Source organism: Parasteatoda tepidariorum, chromosome 5 (genome assembly GCF_982258835.1).
Source record: "Parasteatoda tepidariorum strain Cologne lab strain chromosome 5, Ptep-v5.0, whole genome shotgun sequence".
Classification (NCBI taxonomy): Eukaryota; Metazoa; Arthropoda; class Arachnida; order Araneae; family Theridiidae; genus Parasteatoda; species Parasteatoda tepidariorum.
The window spans coordinates 59,784,000-59,806,857 of NC_141759.1; the positions used below are offsets into that span (position 1 = coordinate 59,784,000).

Consider the following 22,858-nt stretch of genomic DNA (forward strand, 5'->3'; position numbering starts at 1 on the left):
TTTAAGCTGTTGCCGGTAGATGGCAGTAACATGTACCACGGAAGCCAGTTGTAGTAAAGAAAAATGGCGTTTACAGGCGGAGGGAATTATGAATAACCCTGTATATGTTGTTTAATTTTTCTAATACTTAATGATTTGACTCCTCCTGATGCAAACCATAATAAACTAAATTCATCTTGATCAAAAGAAACAATGAAAAAAAAAAGAATAAATATGACAACCGAAGCTGACGTCTTCAGGGGGTATCAGCTCCAGAAGCCATAAAAGCAAAACCTTCTTACCAGGTTTCAGGCGGTACCAGCCTTCAGGGCTTATGGCCAGCTGCTTCCGGAGCTGGTACCCCCTGAAGACGTCAGTTTCGGTTGTCGTATTTATTCTTTTTTTCATTTTTTTGTTTAAATTTCTTTTGGATTCTCAGCTGCTTAGGGCGTTTTTCCACTGGAAGTATTGTTTTTAATTGCTTTAATTATTTTGAATTCTCTTCTTAATCCATCTTGATCAGTTGGAAAAGGTGCAACACCATCAATAGGTGACATTTATGGTTAGTTGTACAATTCAAAGGTCTAATTGAACTATATAGTCACAAAAAATGCATGCTTATCCCAGGAGCAAAAAAAAATATTGATAAATCTACTTTTAGTACAATATGTTTAATATTTTTAGGTATATTGGCTAGGGCCAGGTATAGGAGGACTATTGGCTGGCTTAATATACGAATACATATTCGAGTCTCCTAAGAAGATAATGCCAATTTATAAAGAAAGAGTTGATTCTGAAAGAGGTATTGTCACACTTTATTATTATTAATAATAATAATTTAATCAAAACATTTACAATTGTTGTAGAAATATTTTAGTTACATTTTAAATACATTGAATAATATTTTTTCACGTGAACTATTACATTAAATGAGATTAATTTATTTAATGCCATACTATTCTTGTAATTAATAAGTATTTAATCAAAATACGTTACTAGTGTACCAGAGATATTTTATTTTTGTTACCATGATCTAAATATAAGGATTGCAAGTTAATCTGATTTTTATATTCATAAAACTTAAACATTAAATTTTGCCGGGATAGCCTGGTTGGCAGGGCGCTGGACTCACGTTTGTGAGAATGGGAGTTCGAGTTCAGCTGGTCGAAGACTCCCCGCGCAGTAAATGGTGACTGGTCCACGTTAAATATGTCGGGTCACAAAGTCCTCTACGTTCTCATAACAAATCAATACCTCTGGCGGTACTGAATTGGAGATTGATCGTTCTCTGGCTTAGGTCAAAATTACGGTCTGAGGACGAATGAATGGATGTATGAATGGGTCCGCCCTATAAACTGGTGCGATGTATGGGTGTGGCAGAAGTTGAATTCTTGGCCATAGATGGCGCCACAGGAAAACAGGAACAATCGCAACCCTTCTGCCTTAATGGCTGACTACAACAACAACATTAAATTTGAAGTTTTCAAGTTATACTAGGGTGTATCACTACAAACTAAAAAATTACAGATTTTTGGTTTATTTTATCTACTATTTGCACAGCTCATTGCAAAATGACTATTTCTCGTTTTATATGAGGCTTTAAATTACACTGAGGAGCAATTTTGTATTCTGCTGCATGAGATTTTTAAACGGATTGTTTTATAGTCTTTAAAAGCAACAGTTTCATATGCAGTTTAATATAATATTCCTAACAATTAATTTTTGAAATTCACTTAGAGTTAATACTAAGCTTCTACTCTTCTCTGATACGTAAGGAGTGGTAGGGGAAGAAGGCGATAATGCATTTCAGTTTATGCTGTGACGTGTTAAGGTCACATGGTTTTGTTTTATTTCAATAGAATATTATTTTCAATTGAGTAGACAAGTGCATCCTTCAAACTTCTACGGTAAAACGGACTTAGCTACTGGGATTCGAATCCGGATCACCCTAATGGAAGGTGGGCACTCTATCCCCTGAGCCACCACGGCCTTAACGTAATTGTTGTCAAAAACAGCAATCAAATGTGCTCAGAAATTAAGTATTTTAATGATTTAGTGATTAACGTTACCATCTCGTCATAATTGTCCCCGAATCATTAAATTGCGATAAAAGTTACTTTTAGGTCTCTTTGAATGGTATTTTAAACAATATGAGACACATAATTACAACAGTATTAAGGGAGTTTGGACAAATAAAAGTAAAGTTACAAATGACCTCGAACAGCCAGTTCATAAGGAGGAGACACCCCTAGCGGCGTATAGTGGAATTTACGGATATGGGTTGTTTTGCAATTCTTATTCCTTAAGTTGTTCCCCCCCCCTTCTTCAAGATTACAATCACCCTGCGCACATTTTTTTACAACAAATAATGAGCTTTCATTCATCTGAAACTTCTAGCAAACAAGTAAATTTCGCCATCGTATTGTTTTTTAAGGCAGATAAAACAATTCAGAATTCTGTTTCAAAATCTTTCAATAAACTGAAAAAGAACAACAACAAAAAAAACTGAAATGCGAATTCCAACACCACACAAATCTTTGGTTATAAGACGAATTTCTATAACAGATAAATTTCGTTGCATACACTATTTGAAGTCCAGTTAAATCCAGATTACATTTTCAAAAAGAATTTTATGCTTTATTTTACGTACGTACCACAATGTAATAATATCGCTATATATAAGTAAATAAAAATTTGAAAAGTAAACTTCAAACAACAATTCACTCTATCTCCAGAAAACAACTGTTTTCTGGAGATTGAGTGAAATACGCAAAAAATGAAACAGACAATAAGGAGCTTAAAGAGTAAAGTCTATCTAGCGATGGAAAAAAATAAGTATAGTTTGGATTTTTTTTAAACAATACAATGGAATAAATCATAACTCAGGAAAGAGTCTATTTTTTACTATACGACTAGTCAACTCTAAAAATTCATTTTTTCGATGTTACACAAAACAAAGACCTCTGAGTGAAATCTCCCCAAAGAGTGTATGAGCGAATTAATAACATTCTCAACTTTTAAACTACGACAAAAAAATTATTATAATTATATGCGAGAATAGTTTCAGAAGAATGCAGAGAAATTTAATGTACCAATTTTTGAAAATCTGTTGTTTTTTTTCTTCTTAAGAAACAATCAAAAAAATCTAAGTATTTCTGCAAAGGGAGTAAATTTAAATGGACAATTTAAATTTTAAGTCATAAATTCAGTCGGTGGCTATTTATTTGAATTAGGTTGTCTGGTCGACTAGAAAAGTTCAGGTCCCAGTAAAACGCTTTTGAAGTTCCCTGTACTCAGGCAGTAAATAGTGAAAAGCTGAGCAAAATTTTATAATTCCTTAAATATTTCTCGTCTGGTAAACTTTTTGAGGATATCGTTTAAAGCAACAATTAACCAAAAAATGATTTTCGCAAAATAATGGAGTTTTTCCTCAGCTTCCAAGCAGACTTCTGTATATTCATACAAAAAAATGGGGTTTTAACAGGCGTTGTTGACCTGAAAAAGTAAAACGGAGGAAATATAGTATGTTTTCAAAATAATTAACAAAGGATTCTTATTGGGTGGTGGAGATTTTATTAAGTTTGAACTAATTATCTTAAAATCATGCTTTAAAATTATGACAAGCTTTAAATTTTTTTCCAAATATTTTTTTTGTCGTATGCCTGTTTAGGCAGTGGGGGTGCGATTGTTCCTGTTTTTCAGTGGCGCCATCTATGGCCAGGAATTTGACTTCTGCCACGCCATTCACACGACAACAACCCGTTTATAGGGCGGGATTCATTCACACACGAAGGAGAAAGGACATAGAACATACAGAGAGAGAAAGAAACATCCATGCCTTGCCCGGGATTCGAACCCAGGACCTTTCTGATGCAAGGACAATTCCCTGGCCCCAACACAGGCCGGTCAACTTTTCAGAATATAATAATTTATAGTAATATATTTATGTTTCAGATATTTCCGAAGCTAAAGATGACAGCGACAGCAAATCTTCTACAGCTTTGTCTACACGAACACAGATACCTCCGATACCTTTACAGCATCCGCCTTCTGCAAAGGGTCCGTACTACAGGCCTTTAACACCACACGAGGCAACCACAACGCTTAGACCACATACTCGGAATGCTTACACATCAACAGCAACATCGAAATATGTGCCTAGTCCAAGTACTTCTCATCAACAGCTTCACAATTCTGGGTACTACAATTCGCTGCCTAGGGGTGCCGGTACTTATAGGTCATGGAATGAATACGGCAACTCTTCTCAATTCAAATTTTGATTCGAAATCTCAGTTTAATGAATAAATGTGAAGAATTTACTTATAAAGAATTTTCAATATTAAAAGAAATTGTTTTGTGGTTATGAATGTGAGATGACCTTATATGGAAGCGGATTTGAAATATTGCCATAGATTGAGTGTTGATTGTTGAAAATCGCATAAACTAATTCATAAAAAGACTATGGAATGTCAGATGGTGATGATGCATTATGAATATCGTGATTCTTTAAAATATCTATATTTATTCATTCGCATTCTAGAAAGATGTTTTATTCCAAGTCTATGTATATACATTCCACGGGCTTAAGTCATTAGAAATTTTTTTAGAATATTTTTCATTTTTTTTAAAAAAAAAATCTGAAGTCCTGGTTAAACGAATGAAGTTTCAATTTTATATTTAAAAATAATTTTATGTGGTTCTATATTGTATGCTTTTACTAGTAATTCAAAAATAGATGTTTCCATAAAAAATTTTCTCAATAGCATTTGTTATGATTTGCATATTATTGTTATTATTATTTTCAGATTTATTTTATGATCGCTTTTGTTGTATTTTACGAGCTGCTCCTTAAAAACTTATTTAGATACATGTTATTTCTATTGAATTTTTATTGAATATTTCAATTGATTATTATTTCAATTAAATTAATTATCATTCTATCGACGTTGGCGCCGAGTTATGTGTCATCTAATAATATAAAGTGAAAAGCTTAGTGAAAGAAGGTTCTGTGACATTTTTGAAAAATTTAAAATTATTTCATATATTTTAAATTGTTTTTTTTTCTTATTTAATAAAACGGCATTAATTTATTTGGCCAAGTCTTTTAATTTCGTTGATCTCAATGTATGAAGGCATTTAGTGAGAATCTTTGGGTGTTTTCGGGTAGATTCCAAATTGCATTTGGCATCAACGAGTCTACTACAAACCTGAGAAGGTTTGTTTTTCGGCAGCAGATTAAAACGCCAAGATTATGAATGCAAGGATTACGCCAACTTGAGGAATGCAGATAAGAAATAAACGCGATTTATAATCTTTATTTTATACTGCCAACGTATAAAATTTTGAGTTAATTTGCTGAAATTCATTTAAATGTCACTAAAATCCTTCACCCACTTTACTTTTCCTAATATCGAAATTGAATTGTTCCATAGGCATTTTTAAAGATTGCTGTCACACTTAAGAAATACACACTTAGAAATACGTGACTTTTCCTTTATTCTGTTGATATTGAAAAAATTACTGCTGAGAAATTTATTGAAAATTTCCAAATTTATTTTCTAAAATATATTTTTCTCTCTCAATTATTAATTTCATACTAAATGGTTAACTAAAATTAATGATTATTTTTAACGATTAATATTAATTTCAGAGATTGAATGAATGATATTATTAATAATTTCCACAGAAATTTGTAATCAATATATAATGAATATAATTTGTAATAAATATAATTCATTATAAATTTATTTAATGCCATTATTGAGGGTGTTATTTTAATAAACTGTTTCTCAATTCAAAACACTATCAGTTTTTTATCTAACGAACTTTATTTATATCACTCAAAATGGTCAATTGAATCAAATTTTTTGAAACAAATTGCTACTAACTCTTCCTTGTAACTCAATATAAAAACATCTTTAAATGTATTATTATTAAATGCAATAACATGCAATTTAAATTATTGGAAGCCAATTATTAAATTTTTTATTTAATTTTGCATTTTTTTTAAATTTTAGTTTTATGACATAATAGTGATTCGATGAGAACGATTTTAAGTTCATTATTTTTAAATTTGATTCCGAAAACTTTCGCTCTGATAAATGTCAGGAAGTACTTTTTGCCCAATCCATTATCTTTCTTGACATACATTGTTCTTACATTGACATACATTGTTCTTACATTAAGCTGCACTTCTCTTTGCTGACTTTTGTAGATACTACTTTTGCACTCTCAGGAATTTCCGTAAAACTTGCAGAGTTGGGCGATAATTTAAACTGCCAGCTCCCTTCTTAGAAGAAAAAAGCAGTAGCCATAAATATAAAAAGCTTCAGAATGAATAGAGTTAATTGTTTATTTATACGGTAAATATATAAACCTTCCTTACTCGATTTGGAGGTGTTGCACTCTTTTTCGTGGAGGTTACAGCATCACTGTGGACATGAGTCCCGGGTTCGAATCCAGCTCGGGTAAAAGAGCATCTTTCTCGCACATCTCCTAACCTTCCTATAAAAGCACCCTTCTCATTCGTCGACAGATGGCAGCACTATACTATGTTGTCTCCTTTCACGGTTTACCTTAACTCGACAAACAAGTCGTTTACGTCTCAAAGAACGTCATGGTTCAAATTGAAGACAATTTTTACAATAACAATAATTTACGGTAACTGGCCAAATATTTTACAGGGAAATATTTGCAAGCAGACTTGTATATTTATGTTCACGACAGCGTTACGGGCATAAATTTACTATCGGTTGCTGATCGAAATCCAGTGGTTAATTTTTCTTAAGTTTAAAACCTATTTCATTATTTTTCTCCAACGGTTTCTGTTATACAATTTTGACTTTAGTGAATTTTATTGAGGCTATAAGTTCTATCGCTATCGAGGTATTTTTTCTGCTCACAATGCACTTATAATTTTCGTAGGATTTGTTTGAATTCTAGGAAAACGTTTCGGTAAAATAATATCTTCTTATTTATGAAAACCATACAATGTATGCTTTTTCATACTATGTAACCATAGCTTTTCTCTTTCAACAATTATTTTGTTCTAAATCGGAAATTTTAAAAATAAGTTATAAAAAACATGTTATTTATTTTAAGAAGAATGTTGAAAAAATAAATAGAGTTATTACATGCCAAAGTATATTAAAATGTTTTATACTTGAATCTCTTTTGTTTTTTAAAGTATAAATTTGCAGTAAAAAGTCATCATAGTTGACGGGTGCATGTTTATATAACTTTAATCTCATATTAAGTTGAAAATAGAACGAGAGACTAATATTGTTATTTCTTTTAATAAATTCGCTAATTCCACATTTTTGTTAGAGTTAATTTATTACTGTTTGAAAAGTTTTTTAAATATAATAATGTGATTACAACTTAATTATTACTGATCCAAAAATCCTTTTGTATAAATTACTTTTCATATTGATTCAAAAATATCTTGTTTAAAAAAAATTGCAAAATTTTTTAGTTTTTTTGTCAGTGTTTGTTTTTCTCGAACTTCGTCTTCAGTTTTCTCGTTTATTATTCGATTTTCTGAAATTTTTTACAGATAACTCGATATAAATGCTCTCTTTGCATGCATTTCACCTGCTAATAAATTTTGCGCTGAATAATATTCGAATTATATGCTGAAATCAATTTGAACAAGCTATTTAATTTTTTTCAGCAGAATTAAATTAAAAGATTCATGAAGGTTACATTCACACTTTATGAAAAATATTACTTCTCTCACTGCACACTTTAACAGCCACCTACCTTGTTAGATTTTAAATATTTTCTAGAGGATTTATGGATATTTAAAACGCATGCTTTCTTCTAATGTATATTACTTGTTATATTAATATAGATTTTTTGTTATTGTTATAAAAATATTTTGCAATTAATTTTTTGATAATAAGCATCGTAACTTTGGAAGTCCTTGGTTCAATTCCGTAGTTAAAAACACTATTTCAGGTGCATATGAAATTATCTACATTGTAAAAAATTCCTTATCAAATGACGATATAAAGTACCGGCACTTTCGATGCATCATTCGTAAAATCCCTTTTTACCGTGAAAAGTTTCTACCGTGATTTTTGAAGTATTTTTTTAATTTTTAAGTAGAGTGATTCACGCTAATTAATACTGTAAAAATTACAGCATATTAGTTTTTTCGTTTTGCAACATGTTCCGGAAAAATTGGAATTTACGATGAGTGCTGATACTTTTTACCGAAATGTGGCGCGGAATTTTTTACAGTGTATTTGCAATGTAGTAATTTTATTTGGCTTAAAAAAGACGTTCTAATGATTGATTAAAAGTTTTCTTCTTGCATATTAAGTCCAGAATTTTAATGTTGTACTTTATTTTTCTTTAAATAAAAATACGTAAATATTATTTAAAAGTCACTTCATAAAGTAAAATATACATTATTGAAAGTGTTTTCTCGAATATCTTATCATCTTAAATCTTATTGAAAGTGTTCTCTCAAAATAAGCTTTATAATAAACAAGTTTTAATATTTTTTTACAAAAAGTGAGCACTTTGTGCATTTGGATAAACATTGAAAAAAAATTGTTTTTATTGCATCATAGCGAAATTTACTAGAAATCAATTAACTATGAAATATATTTCATTAAAATCTATAAAGCATCATTTATTATCCTATTTAATATATATTAATTTTTTTTGTATTTTAAGTATTGCAATCTGACTTTAAAAACAATTAATTTTAATTTATTTAATCATCCTCTCATAAAATCTAATCCGAATAATCTTACTCTAAATCTATCGAAATAATTTCATTTATTAATAGAAATTATGTTAATTTTCGAACTTTATAATCAAATATCGTCAATAAAACTTATGGTGAGTGCTTTATTTATCAGCTATTATTTTATGCTGGTAATTTTTGTAATGAAAAATAAATTGATTGAACTTCTACATTTGCTTGTATACTAACTTATTGACTTACACATTCTAAAACTAGTATTAAAAATCAATTTGTTCTGTATTTTACACTAAATTTATACGCATTAGTTTTTTTTAATTAACTTACTTGGCTTTTTTATAAGTTCATTCATTAACAAATGTAATACACACACACACACACACACACACACACATATATAAATATATATATATATATATATATATATATATATATATATATATATATATATATATATATATATATATATATATATATATATATATATATATATATATATATATATATATATATATATATATATATATATATATATATATATATATATATATATATATATATATATATATGAAGTTTTACATAAAATTGAGGTTGTTTGTTTGTAAACATTATTTGTAAATTGATTCTTTTCAAAGTTGATAAAAATTATTTACTAAACTTGGTTACTAAAATTAATTTAATCTCAAAATTAGATAATAAAATAATTATCAAACTACATTATTACTCATAAAAATCATTATTTAGTCATTAAAATTAGAGCTTGTTTTTCTTGTGAATTTTGATAACACTAAAAACTCCATAACGAAATAAATTTTAAAAATAAGCATCTTAAGTATGTTTATGAAATAATTTTTAAAAATATATGTGTGGTAAAAGAATTTGCTGCACACATAAATTTAAATCAAACACAACAAATTTACAATATTTACAAATATTTTATTTCACAATAATCTCATCAGATCGCATGTGTATATACATATATACCTTTATATGGAAATAAGTATTTTGTGAGTTCACAAAAGATAGACATGATCATTATAAATACATTATTATTATTATTATTTTTATTTTGAAGACTGTTAGAGAAACGTGCATGGGAATGTAAAGTTTAAGACCAACATCTACAACATGTAAAGCACACCATAAAAATGAATATTTTTTTTCGAATAAATATGATTTTTGACATAGAAAACTTTGGATATGGTACGAATTAAACAATTTTATTTTAATTTCATATTTTGATCACAAAGCCCAGCAAGATTGGTCCGAAACGGTATTCCCAAACTTTGAAGTGCAATACTTGTTTTCCAAGAAAGTAAAAATAAAAACTTGTTTCGTTTTGAAACAGAGTGATTGACAAATGAAATAAAGTGGATTATCAAAAAATAATTATTGAGGATTTAGGAAGATTTTGGTAGTTTAATTTTTAAAACTGCAAATTGTAAAAAAAAGGGGAAGCAGATATTGAAAATTTTGCTTTTGACTTGATGAGAAAAAAGTATCTAATCAAAATAAACATATAGTTGTTAAAGAATGGTAATCCTTAATGATTTCCTATGAATTTTATTTTTCTCATTTACCTTTCTTAAAAAAATTTACAATATTATATGAAATTATATTATCTTATTAAATACATGCATGCTTGATACAGGTTGTTAAAGAAACAGCTTATAACAAACAATGCATTGCATTACTTGATTTATACTAATCTATTTAAAATTCATATTTATATAAATATAGTCTGAGAATGCAGAGGAAAAAATCATATTCCTTAAAAAGGTTGCTGGTTTTTAAGTTTTTCAAATTTATTTTGAATCGAAAATAGGCATACGCTATTACAAATATTGTTGGAAGTCGAATCATGAAATTGTGCACTTTTTACGCAACTTTACAGGTGTGCCGAATCCTAATATCTTGAAAAATTTAATGCAAACAAAGTTTATGATGGGAACCCTCAGGGCAATAGAAAAAGAGGAAGGCCTAAAAACACTTAGAGTAAGATGATTGTAAACAATAAGAAAGACATGGAGAGAGGCAAAATATTTGCCTACAAATAGAGTGAGATGGAAAGCAATGATAGAATCCCTATACTCATATTCGGAGTGAAGAGCAATGCGTATCTATGTGAAATGTTATGTTTTTCTGCTATATAACTATAGGGTGGTGACACGAAATGCGTTGGAGCGAGCTCTAAATCGTTAAATCTGTTATAATAATTGTCATTCTTAAAAAGTTCAATCAGTTTTTAATCCCAGAGAGAAAAGTATAGATATTCTGCCTTTAATGAACACACAATTTTTTTAAATTGCATTTTTAGGAATACAAACTTTTAATTGTAATGCAAACTATTTTCTAACGCTGTTCTGACTGTATTTTTATCGCAACTTTTTCATTAAAATGAAAATTCATATTCTGAATAATTGAAAATTTGAGAATATGATTGGTACGATTGTACACGACACTGTACGTTTCTTACGATTCAGAAAAAACATGAATGAAATATTAATATTCGTAGGAGGTTTGGTAGTAGTTTTTTTTCTTGACAGAAATATTTAAAATAAAGTTATAAAAAGAGTTATAATTAAATAAAGAATCATGACTTGGCGTGAAAACAATAAACTGGATTCTTCGAAAAATCGGCCTTCAAAAGATTGCATATATTTAAAAAGTTTAAGAAAATTTGGAATGTGATTTGAGTACCAGAACTCCTGCATTCTTAATTTTAAAAGCACGATACTGAAGTTCAACTTCAAGGAAACATTTAATTCAAACACATAATTTATACTTCAGTAAATTTCCTCAATATTATGGTTCAAAGAACTGATGTTATAGCGGATGGTTAAATTGATTTTTCTGAGAAATTTGTGCAGCATACATTTTGCAAACGAAAAATGGAGTATTTTGTTTTCAAACAGAAACTATACACAATTTTAAGATAAAACACAACTTTCTTGGAAAACTAGAATTTAATACGAAGTTCGACTTCATCAGCCAAAAATACAACTTGTAGAATGTGTAAAAGCGTTTCAATCACTAATTTAAACGACAATTTTTGATTGTCAGTATAATTTGTTCAAAATGTATATAAAATACATCCAAAATTTAAGTATGTTTTTAAAAATTTTGGTAAAGTGGCATGGCAGCGTGCGTAAAGCTTATGTACAATTTATGTGTGCATCTCACTTTGAAGGATGTTTGAAGCTGTGTTGAGGAAGGGTGGTTCAGACACCTGATGATATGTTCATCTTGGTTCTGTCTAGTTAGGTTAGTCCAGACACACATAATGCTTTTAGTAATATGATGACCTCTTAATTACAACCACATCTTCAACAGCTGGTGAATACAAATCAATGCAATGTCTAGTTCTTACTATCACACTGCATAATTACGAATTTAACAATAAATTTTATTTTTGTTTAACTGTAGGCTTTATGTTCATAATTAAGTTCATTGAAATTTTTTTTAACATATACTATATATAAATAAATAAAATATATTTATAAAAATATGATCATATAAAATATTTTAGTCCGCAATTATAATTCAATTTCCTCACGGTTGTTGGTACCTCATAGCCTCCACACGGTATTATATCAGTAGTCTGTTCAGACTATTTAAAAAGTGAACCAGTTGTGCTCATGAGCCAAAGTTTTATTTTAAAAGTAATTGAGAGAAATTTATCGTATATATTTGAAAATATTAAATCTGTAGTGGTTGACAAGTAAATATGACAAACTAATATTATTCATAAATTAAACAAATTTTTAGATATATATTTGCTACCACTTTCTTATTTTCCCATGATTTTTTTATAAAATGGTTCTTTTGTGAACAAGTTTACTCTCATAGTGATCTGATTTGACTACATTTTAAAAACCGTATGGTGGCTTTCAGTTATAGGATGCGTTGATCCAGCCATCACCTCTTACATCAAAAAGCCTCCACACGGTCTTTTATGAGTAGTCCGAGCAGACTATTTAAAAAGTGAACCAGTTGTGTGCATGAACCCAAAACCTTTTATAAAAGTAACTGAGAGAAATTTATCTTACATATTTTAAAATTGAATCTGTAGTGGTTGACAAGTGAATAAGGCAAACCAATAATATTCATAAATAAAACAAATTTTTAGTCATATATTTGCTACCATTTTCTTACTTTAACTAGATTTTGTATTAAATGACTCGTTCGGAAAGTAAATATCTATTTTCTGATCTGACTACTAGTCTGATCGGACTACCTATAAAAAACCGTATGGAGGCTTTCAGTAATAGGATGCATTGATCCAGCTCAGGGATGTTACTGGTGTCGAAAAATATATATTAAAATTAGCAACTTTTTCTAGGATATTTTTCATCTTATGAATTGAATGTCATAGTAAGGAAGAGTTTTGCTTCAACTACATATCATTGATAATGCAATACATGGTTGCAGTTACAAATTAATAACTAAATAGAGAAAATAAATAAAAAGGAATTTTGTTTTGACTATTTTGTTTTTCATTTTTAGGTGCACGACAAGACAAGAATATGGACAAAAAAGCTAAATGGTGACAAAATGACAAGTTGTTAATTTATTAAATAGTTAGCAATTTAAAAATTTGTTACTCAATCATGCTTTGTTACATTAGTAATATCATTTGTATAAAATTAATATTTTGTGATTAACTGGAAGTGAGTCAATGTACTTTACAAAAAAAAAACATTTTCAAAAACTGTTAATTAGATCTGTTTAAATGTCTTATGTCTTACAGCGATAGATAAAATGTTAATTGAAAAAGTGTGGCAAGTTCCCAGGTATAAAAATTTAAAAAATGACAAATTTGCATTTAAATAAGTTTTTAGCTACCATTTTAGTTTTGAAAAACAATTTTGTTAGAAATTTAAATTTCTATTTTTAAAAGGTTATCATTATATCAGTTCATTCTAAAAATATTATGATGTATTTCTTCAGAAATATAGAAACTTACAGGTCAGTTATTTAATTTTTTAAAAGTTTCTTTCTGTAAAACAAAGAATGCTAATTCTAACCGCAGTTTTTTACAGTGTATGTCAGGGCTAAAAATTAATACCAATTTCAGAAAAAATGAATTTAGCGTTAAGAGAAATATTAAACATTAGAAAACCGAATAGTTTTCATTTCGTTAATTAACCTACTGAATTGAAAATTATTACGCAAAGCATATTTTAAATGCATAAATATCGTACATTTTTAATTAAAATTTCAAATCAAATCTTTGTATCAAAAAGATTACATCACGATAAAAAAAATTTGCTTTTTAAAAGTTGATGTGCGTGTTTTAAAATTTTTAAAACAAACAGGTAAAACAAAAACAAATTTTTTTTCCAGAAATATCATAACTTAATCTGATACTTATCTAAAAAAACAGGCAAAGTATAAATATTGCATTAAAAATATTTTTTTAATCAGTTTTCTTTTTTAAATCTTCATATTTATATATAAGCTCAAAGTTATGTCAATATTTTAATTTTTCATGGCTAAAATATATTTTCTACCATAACATAAATTATGAATACACCTATAGATTACGAACAGGATTTAGTCAATAATTAAGAGGCCATCAAATAATTTTTCATGAAAATTGTGCAGAGTAGTTTTGAGATGTGTAACAAGGATATTTTACAAAATTTCACAAAACAGAATGTATAACATACATATTCCAAATAGATAACTTTAGTACATTTTATAATTACATGAAAAATGGAACATTGAAACCACAATATTGTTGGGCTAGCTCTTCATTCTAATAAGAGAGCTATGTATATATATATATATATATTTATATAGATATTTATTCATATATGCATTAATATATAATCTTTATCTGGTTGTGCTAAGCATTTTTATGGAAGGAATCAGTGCACAGCAGAAAAATAATGCTTTTAAATTATGTTAATAGCAAATTAAAATGCAGCATAATTTATTTATTACTACACACTACAATCAAGAAAAATACTATACTATATTGTAGTTAAATAAAATACAAGGCGCTTGTCCTTAAATGTGTTGTTTGAAGGTATAAAACAGAGATTTAAATTTAAAAATAAACGCATGAAATGCTTTTTTTAATATCAAATTTAGTTAAGTTTTATTAGCTTGTTTTTCAGGAATGAAGAAGAAAAAATTCTTTACGTTCTAATGACAAGTTCATGTTTTTCGTCATATTTCGCTTTTTAAATATTGTTCAACACACACTAATACACAAGTTTTTCTTCAGATTATTTTTTTTAAATTTCTTTTTATTTTTTATCAGATTATTTCAGTTATTTTCATTTCGTGTATTTTAATAAAAAATATAGAGAGATGTTACTTAACCTTTAATAAAGTAAATATATATGAGAATTACTCAGGAGCTGGGTCTATAAATTTGATATTTTTGGTAAAATATAATGAAATTTTAAAAAATTAAAAAAATTATTTTAATTATAAATTTAATAAATTTGTTAGTATACTTTAATTACTTAGACTTATAATTAAATTTTACATTTTAACGTTAAATACAATAAATATGTAAGAATTATTTAGGTGATCGGATAATTAAGTGAAATATTTTTCTGACACTGTTGAAATAAATCTCATATTAAAAGTTCTGAAGATTACGGTAAAATGATTTATTAGTGATTAAATAAAAGTAAAGTCGTAAATAAATTTTACATTTTTACTTCTAATACAATAAATATGTAAGAATTATTTAGTTGATCGGATAATTGTGTTTAATTATGCTTAAATTAATAAAAGTGCCACTACACTTTTAAATAAAGGAATATGAGGGTAATGAAATATCTTAACTCACAGCCCAATTATTATATAAAAGAATACGTTTATTTAGTGAAAAGTTCGTAACGGCGACGTCAAATACTTGAACTGATAAACAAGTATTTATTCATTAAACGTCATTTTAATTCACATTTGAAGCCGAAAGTTATCTTTTGCTACAAGAATTGGAACAGATATTTAATATTTTAACTATAGATTAATAGAAACAATATCAAGTTTTTAAACTACATCATTATAAACTATCAGAATTTATATACTTTTTAATTAGTGACGTAGTGATAACTATTTTTATATATAAGCTAATCTTTATATTTTGTTCCCTATAGAAACAATGTAAATAAGATTTTGGTAAATATATATTAGGTCGTAAAAAGTTCTATTATTTTTCAATTTATTCGCTAAACTAGCAAATATAATTTTTATTTGCATTATATGAGACAGTATTATCATAAAACAGTATTATATTAAAATATTCAACAATGTCATTACATTAGGTTCAAAAAATATTAACATTTTATTCAAATCTATGCAGTTAAATTAGCGTAGTTCACTGCACTAACTGCTGCAGAATCGCTGCAGATTATTTTTAGAAGAATGTGAATTTATTTAATCCAAAGTAAATCAAAGTACTTAATTTATTTAATTATAGCTTGCTGTAGCACTTAACTTCTTTGCCCTTAGTATATTTATCTTAAAAAATAAATAAATGCTTCCAAATGCAACTTAAACTACTCAATTCTTTTTAGATATGACAATTTTGTATCTATTGAGTTATACATTGGCGAAAAATAGTTCTCTTTTTGTAAGATTGGAATACTACCGACTATTCAAAAAGTGTCCTTTTTTACAAAGAGTTCTATATTTAAATAATCTCATAACAATTTAAGGACAATAGGCCTTGTTTTTCAGCTTTTGGTAATAAATATACACTAATGCAGAATTTGTTTTTAAATAAATAATAAAAAGCAAAAGCCATTGGCAGTGAGGTATTCATTTATAATTGAACGTTACAAATTATCTCTATCACAAGCTCTAACTCCAGCCAGTTCTAGCAATGTCAAGGTGAAATTAAAAAGTCACATAGCATTCTAGAACCTCTTGATCCATATTGTAGAAAAAAAATAAGTATTTTAATTTCTATATTTATTGTTAATTTTTTATTTCAGTTAAGTATAGTCAAAAATAATTGGTGCGGCTTTTGATTAATTAATGATTTTGAATGAGCTGTTGTGCTGGAAGACAATACAAATTGCAATCGTTTTCTTAATCTCTATTAGCAAAGTTTACCTAAGTTGTTGCTGTTCTATCTTCTAAGAGAAATAAAAAATGTTAGTAAAGCAATTTAAAAGTATAAAAATAATTTAGAGAATGATTCAGCTAATTTATACCGTTAAGCAGTTAATATTTTATACCTTATTAACAGAAATAGCTAAAGTATTTGGAATTAATTTATATTTAAAATAGAATAAGGTCTTTCAACGCTTAAATTTATTATTAATTATGTAAATGGATAATGCGTAGCCGAAAATAGTTCGTACGGTTTTCATGCCTTAAAGGGTGATTGATAAAATTAGTTTCTGTCTCTTTTAAATTAAATAAAAAAAAATTATTAGCAAAGCATTGCCGAAGTTTTTTTTAATAATTTATCTAGTTTCAGTGCGTTGAGCAGTTAATATTTTAGTGCAATTAGTTAATTAATATATCGATTCATTCTGAAAAAACAGGAATAAATAATATATTTAAATTTCTAGACGTATTAGCAGTTATATAAAATAATAATGTATTGCTGAAAATAATTTGAAAAGTTTTTGTGTTTTTAAGAACATTATTATTTAGTAGTATACTCTTTTAGTTTCTTTCTTTCCTAATAGAAATAAGGATATTGTTTGTTAAGAAAGTTAGAAGTTTAGAGAATAATCAAGCTAATTCAATTGCACTAAGCAGTAAATATTTTATACTCTAATAGCACGGTTAGCTGAATAATTGGGAATTAATTTCTAAATTGTGTTAGTTCGATTGTGTTAGTAAGCGAAATTAGCAATAAGTTTTATACTGACAATTATAAGGAAAATTTTTGGCGTAATATATTTCGAGTTATTGCTATTCTTCTTCTACAGCTGCTACATCCTCTTCTGTTTCAGCTCTTTTTCTAGACATGTGCAAAAATAAAATATATAAAATAAAATAAGCAAATGAAAAATAAGATATAGTAAAATATAAGAACAATAAATTATAGAAAAAAAATGTAAAGAAAAACACATTCAAAACAAAACATCAGCAAACGAAACGGAACAGCAAAATCATGCTTAAAATAAAAAATTTCGCAGAATAAAGCATTCAGAAGAAACAAAGCAGAAAACAATAAGGACTAGTATTACTTTGTTTATGAGCAAAGGTGTTCCTGAATCACCGCTTTTAATATTTATTTTTTGTAATTCTTCTCGAAATGCAAAACAAAATTAGATAAATACATCAGCGGATTGCAAATCAAAACCTGATAAATCGCAATCACTGATAGTAATGACGGGTTTAAAAATAAAGAAACGTTTGGATAAACTGAAAGATAAAGTTAGTAACCATTTGATAACCAAACTGGTTATGATGGTTTTAATGAACCTTAATTAATTATGTATTTTTACTGGTTGTAAAGGTTTTCTAATGAATTCGATAAAGATTCGCCATAAGCTCATTTGCTTTTCCCCCTAATTTTTGACCAGGGTATTTTTATACGTATTTTCAGAGTTTTTACTATATGGATCATAGAAAATTTTATTTTGGTTTAAAAAAATACTACTTTTTGATTTTGAATACATATTAAGCATAAATGCCAGCTAAACTATTTAACTATTTTTGTAATTCAAAAATTTTTTTTATTTATAATTAGAAAAAAATTTTCATTTTCATTTTGCAAGAGTAATACAGGGTGTTTATAAAGTCCCTGACCCATTCTGATGTTTAATAACTCATAAAATAATAAAGATAGATTAAAATTAATAACATAAATGGTTAGATAGACTCAAAAAGTTTCATGACCCTTGTCAATGAACGTCCACGTGTGCCCCCTTCGTCGCACGGCCATTTCCAGGAAGATGAATTGGGCGAGGTGGTCCAATTCCTTGGCCACCCAGATCACCTGATATAACGCCGCTAGACTTTTTTCTTTGGGGATTTATAAAGGACAATGTCTACAGGAGAATCGTGTCGAACCTAAAAGGCAGAATTACAACCGCAATAGCCTCTGTGGATGCCGACTAGCTTACCGTTACCTGGCGTGAAATTGACTATCAACTTGATATTCTCCGTGCGACGAAGGGGGCACACGTGAACGTTCATTGAGAAGGGTCATGAAACTTTTTGAGTCTATCTAACCATTTATGTTATTAATTTTAATCTATCTTTATTATTTTATGAGTTATTAAATATCAAAATGGGTCCGGGACTTTATAAACACCCTGTATATTAAGCAAAATGCCCTGTTTAGTTTATTCATGTATATGCTCTTTAAAAAGGAAGTTAACTAATATGTGTATATGTTTGGGAATTTATTAGATTGTTAATTTAATAGAAAGACTGTTAACTTAATACACTAAGTTGGAATGTTGTTTTTGTTATGAAGTATAAATATCATTAAATAAAATGACTTAAATTACACAAAAAATATAGTTCCTCAGTATATCAGTCACGTAATATTGTTTTTTCACCTCACGTTTAGGCATTTTTGATTGCTTTGCAAAAGGAAGATGTTTTTCGAAATAAAATAAAACTGCTACTATATAAAAGCAAATAATTAAATAAATAAAAAATCAAGGGCTGGAATAAACCAAGGTATACTCATGCACGGCATGCTTAAAGTAAGTAATGCATTAGGAAGGGATGCTCGTCGTAAAATAATTTTTCACACTAATATATATCTGTGATCAGATTGAACCATAGATATTATTAGTCCCTGGATTGAATATAATATATAAGTTAAAGGGATGATACCTTTTGTAAAAACTGAAGAGCAGAAAATTGATAAAATCTTGAAAAAGGTCTTTACATTTTTCAAAAGCTGATAAATATTTCTCTTCTTAAAATAGTTTAAGATTTATTTAAAAAAATGTAAGCTTTTAAAAAATTAATAAACCACCATTTTTAAAGACATATCAGTTAAACAAGATTTGACGAATATTTTTTAATTGAATTGAACAATTAATTTTTAATCAATAACAATATAACCAATAATATTCGATACATTTTATTTTCTTATTAATTTTGAGTAGTATACACACTTAATTTAAACATAGTTATGCTAGTAGTTAGTAATTAGTTAACAATCATAATAAATGACTAAAATTAGTTCAAAATTTCTGCAAAATTGTTAGAATTATTCGTCTAAAATATCCAAATTATTATTTTATTTTAATACTGTATATTTGATAAGCGTAATTAAAATAAAATAGGAATTAGGAAATATTATTAGGAATTGAAACGTATTATAAATTAAAATTTGATTTTCATTTCCTTTTTAGTCTAATTAGTGTTTTATTTCTTTAAACTAGCTCTTCGTTACTGCTTTACAATAAAATAAAATGCGAAGAAAAGGTACTTAATAGAGTTAAAGCAGGCAAGACATTTCTTTCTACTAAACGTTTAATTTACCATCGTTTTCCAATTCAGATGAGTTTCTTACGATTTAGGGTAGCAAACAGCACATTTTTTCTTATGTCTGGTGATGAAAAACATGTTTTAAAATAATAATAAAATAAATAATTAAAAAAAAAGAAGATTCCATTTTATTCGGTTGACAAACTTAAACTTACTTTAAGTTTCTCGCTTTAAATCGTCGTTATACAACTTAGTTATCCATCGCAGTAACATAACTTAGTCACCCGGGAAAAAGATATTTTAAAAAAATTCTTATGTTGTTAAAAAGGAATTATTATCATAATATACGAACAAAAATTCAAATTTTTTTTCTTCACATACTTCGCATTAGTTCTTTTCCTTCTTGTAATCATTTTTTTTTCTTGATATCCACACATTTTAATATTCTATTATATTTCAATATATTTTTTTAAAGTTGCAATAAATGCGATATTAAATCGTTATACATAATTTGGACATTTCTTTAAAATTATACAAGTTAAATTTATATTTTCGAAACCAGATGTCGCTACGTTAAGGCTCCTACTTCTTACTTTGAAAACAGTAATATTGTTTTAATACCTAGAAAACAATCATGAAGCTGTTTTCAGAAATATATATTTAAATTTTTTTAAATATATTTCTTATTTATCAATATCATTAAAATTATTTTTATTTAAATCATTTAAAATATGTTTGTCCAATATAATAATTAATTATATATATATATTTTTAAAACATAGCCTTTTACTTTTATTTAGTAATTCTTGATTATTCGTGATTAAAATCAAAAATTTTTGCTAATTTATTTGCGTAATTAAGATAAATTTTCTTTTCAATTTTTTAAAGATATTTCATTTGGTAATTTCTTTTTAACGCATTTGAATTTTTTAAAACACTAAATCTTGTTTTAAGAAATTGTTCTTTAAATATTTGAAGTATTTTATTTTTATCTTTAAACTACGAAATTAAAACATATATTATTTAAACATACGCATTTATAAAATGTAAATTCATGGTGGGCCGCACAAAAAAAAAATCCAATTAATCAATCTTTTATGTGTAATAAATAAATAAATTTTCCAATTATGAATCAAGAGGCTTATCAATGCGTAACATAAATTATTTTTTAGTAAGCAACTGAAATAATTCTTCCTTCATAGTATCTATAATTTCATAAAAATTGTATTTAGAATAAAATAATTTTAGACATAATCATGAGAAAAAAATGATGGGATAAAACATTGATAGAATTATATCAAAATGTACCTCATAAATTCTTGCTAACTTTATCACAATAGTAGATTTTAAATATTGCTAAAAGGAAACCTATTAGGTATTTCCTACCTACAATCGATTGCACGTGTTACTCTTAGGTGTAACTACACCACGTGTCTCGATCGACGCTAAATCACGTGTTTCGATCGTCTATAATCGTCTCGATCGCTAGGTCACGCGTAATCTAACCATACCTAAAATTATCAAATGCTAAATCGTTATATAATTTTGTTAATAAAAGTCAAATATAAACGGACAATTTAACATTCAAATCAAACCTTCCATTCTTGTGTTTTTTTGATTAAAAAATTAAAGGATTAACAAATAGTTATATTTTTAGCTGTATTATTCTAGCATAAAAGTTTCTTGTAGTAATTATAAAGCGATAAATATCAACGACATTGTATGAGCATGAGTCATGATGCGATGATGTATCATGAAAATATTGTGATAGAAATCAACGCCAAAACTATTCAGACTAATATTTTGTTCTTTTCGAATTGTAACGCTGATTTTAAACTATAAATATAATGTACGTACATCAGCCTCTTTATTTTCTGCAGCAAATAAAAACGATTAGCTTCAAAGACAATCTTCGACGCTGATTTCCAAAAAAAAAGATTTGTTGTGTGCGAACAAATAGTTTACAATTGTGCACCAGTTGAGAAAGATAAATAAAAATGCGGATTTTTACACCGATTAAAAAAAATGCCGGATACATTGCTTTATTGCACACCTTCAGTAAAAATGCATTTACAACATTAATTCCAAAAAGGAAACGGGCGTTTTCAACTTGCATTTAATAGATAACGACTAGCAACGAACACGCATCTTTGACACAGATTTCCATTTATAACTTTTTTCCTATGTAAGAGTTCTCTTTTAGTATTTCATATCAAACGATTATGACAAACACATTTTTGACTCTGATTCTAAAAATAAATTAAAATAAAATCAAATAAGTTTTGGTAAAGGAAAAACCACTGCGTCTTCAAGACGAATAACAATAAAAACGCTTTTTAACGCTGATTCCAAAACGGAAATTTTCTCGTACGTAAGTAAATGTTGTGTTTTTGTAAATATTTCAAAATGACTAGCATCAGTCATATCTTTTCTCTTAAAAAAAACAAGTTAAAACAAATAATGAAAGACTTGAAATCATTAGGTAGTTTTCCAACACCTATATACATGGAACTACACATACACACCAACATCATGTTCACATAGACAACATGAATATACCCTGTCGGCACTGAGTCAGTTACTCTGTTACCGTAGACTAGAATACGTCAGTTTTCGCCAATAAATTATTTCCAAGTCAGAACAAAACCTCATTCAAAGGAATCGAATAAAAACTTAAATGTTTCAGGAGTTATATATTTTACCGTCTATGCTTAAGATTCTTCACGAAGTCTTGAGCATCTTTGTCCCATGTTCTTGCCGCTAGAGCTACAAGAATTTCAT

The 22,858-nt window shown here is 27.6% G+C and overlaps 2 protein-coding genes across 3 annotated transcripts in view; one reads left to right on the forward strand and one right to left on the reverse strand.

Moving 5' to 3' along the window:
• LOC107437085 (aquaporin AQPAe.a) overlaps positions 1-4,744 on the forward strand; it is a 112,784-nt gene extending 108,040 nt beyond the window's left edge. The window contains exons 4-5 of the mRNA XM_087164039.1: positions 664-781; positions 3,934-4,744. Of these exons, the coding sequence (XP_087020165.1) occupies positions 664-781; positions 3,934-4,259 (444 nt within the window). The 3' untranslated portion in view covers positions 4,260-4,744. The remainder of the gene's footprint in view (positions 1-663; positions 782-3,933) is intronic.
• A 12,708-nt stretch (positions 4,745-17,452) lies between these two features.
• Positions 17,453-22,858, reverse strand: part of unc-13-4A (BAI1 associated protein 3) — a 105,447-nt gene continuing 100,041 nt past the window's right edge. For both annotated transcript variants that reach the window (XM_087164041.1, XM_087164040.1), the window contains 2 exons: positions 22,780-22,858; positions 17,453-17,639 (listed from right to left, as the gene is read on the reverse strand). In XM_087164041.1, the coding sequence (XP_087020167.1) occupies positions 17,591-17,639; positions 22,780-22,858 (128 nt within the window). In that variant the 3' untranslated portion in view covers positions 17,453-17,590. The remainder of the gene's footprint in view (positions 17,640-22,779) is intronic.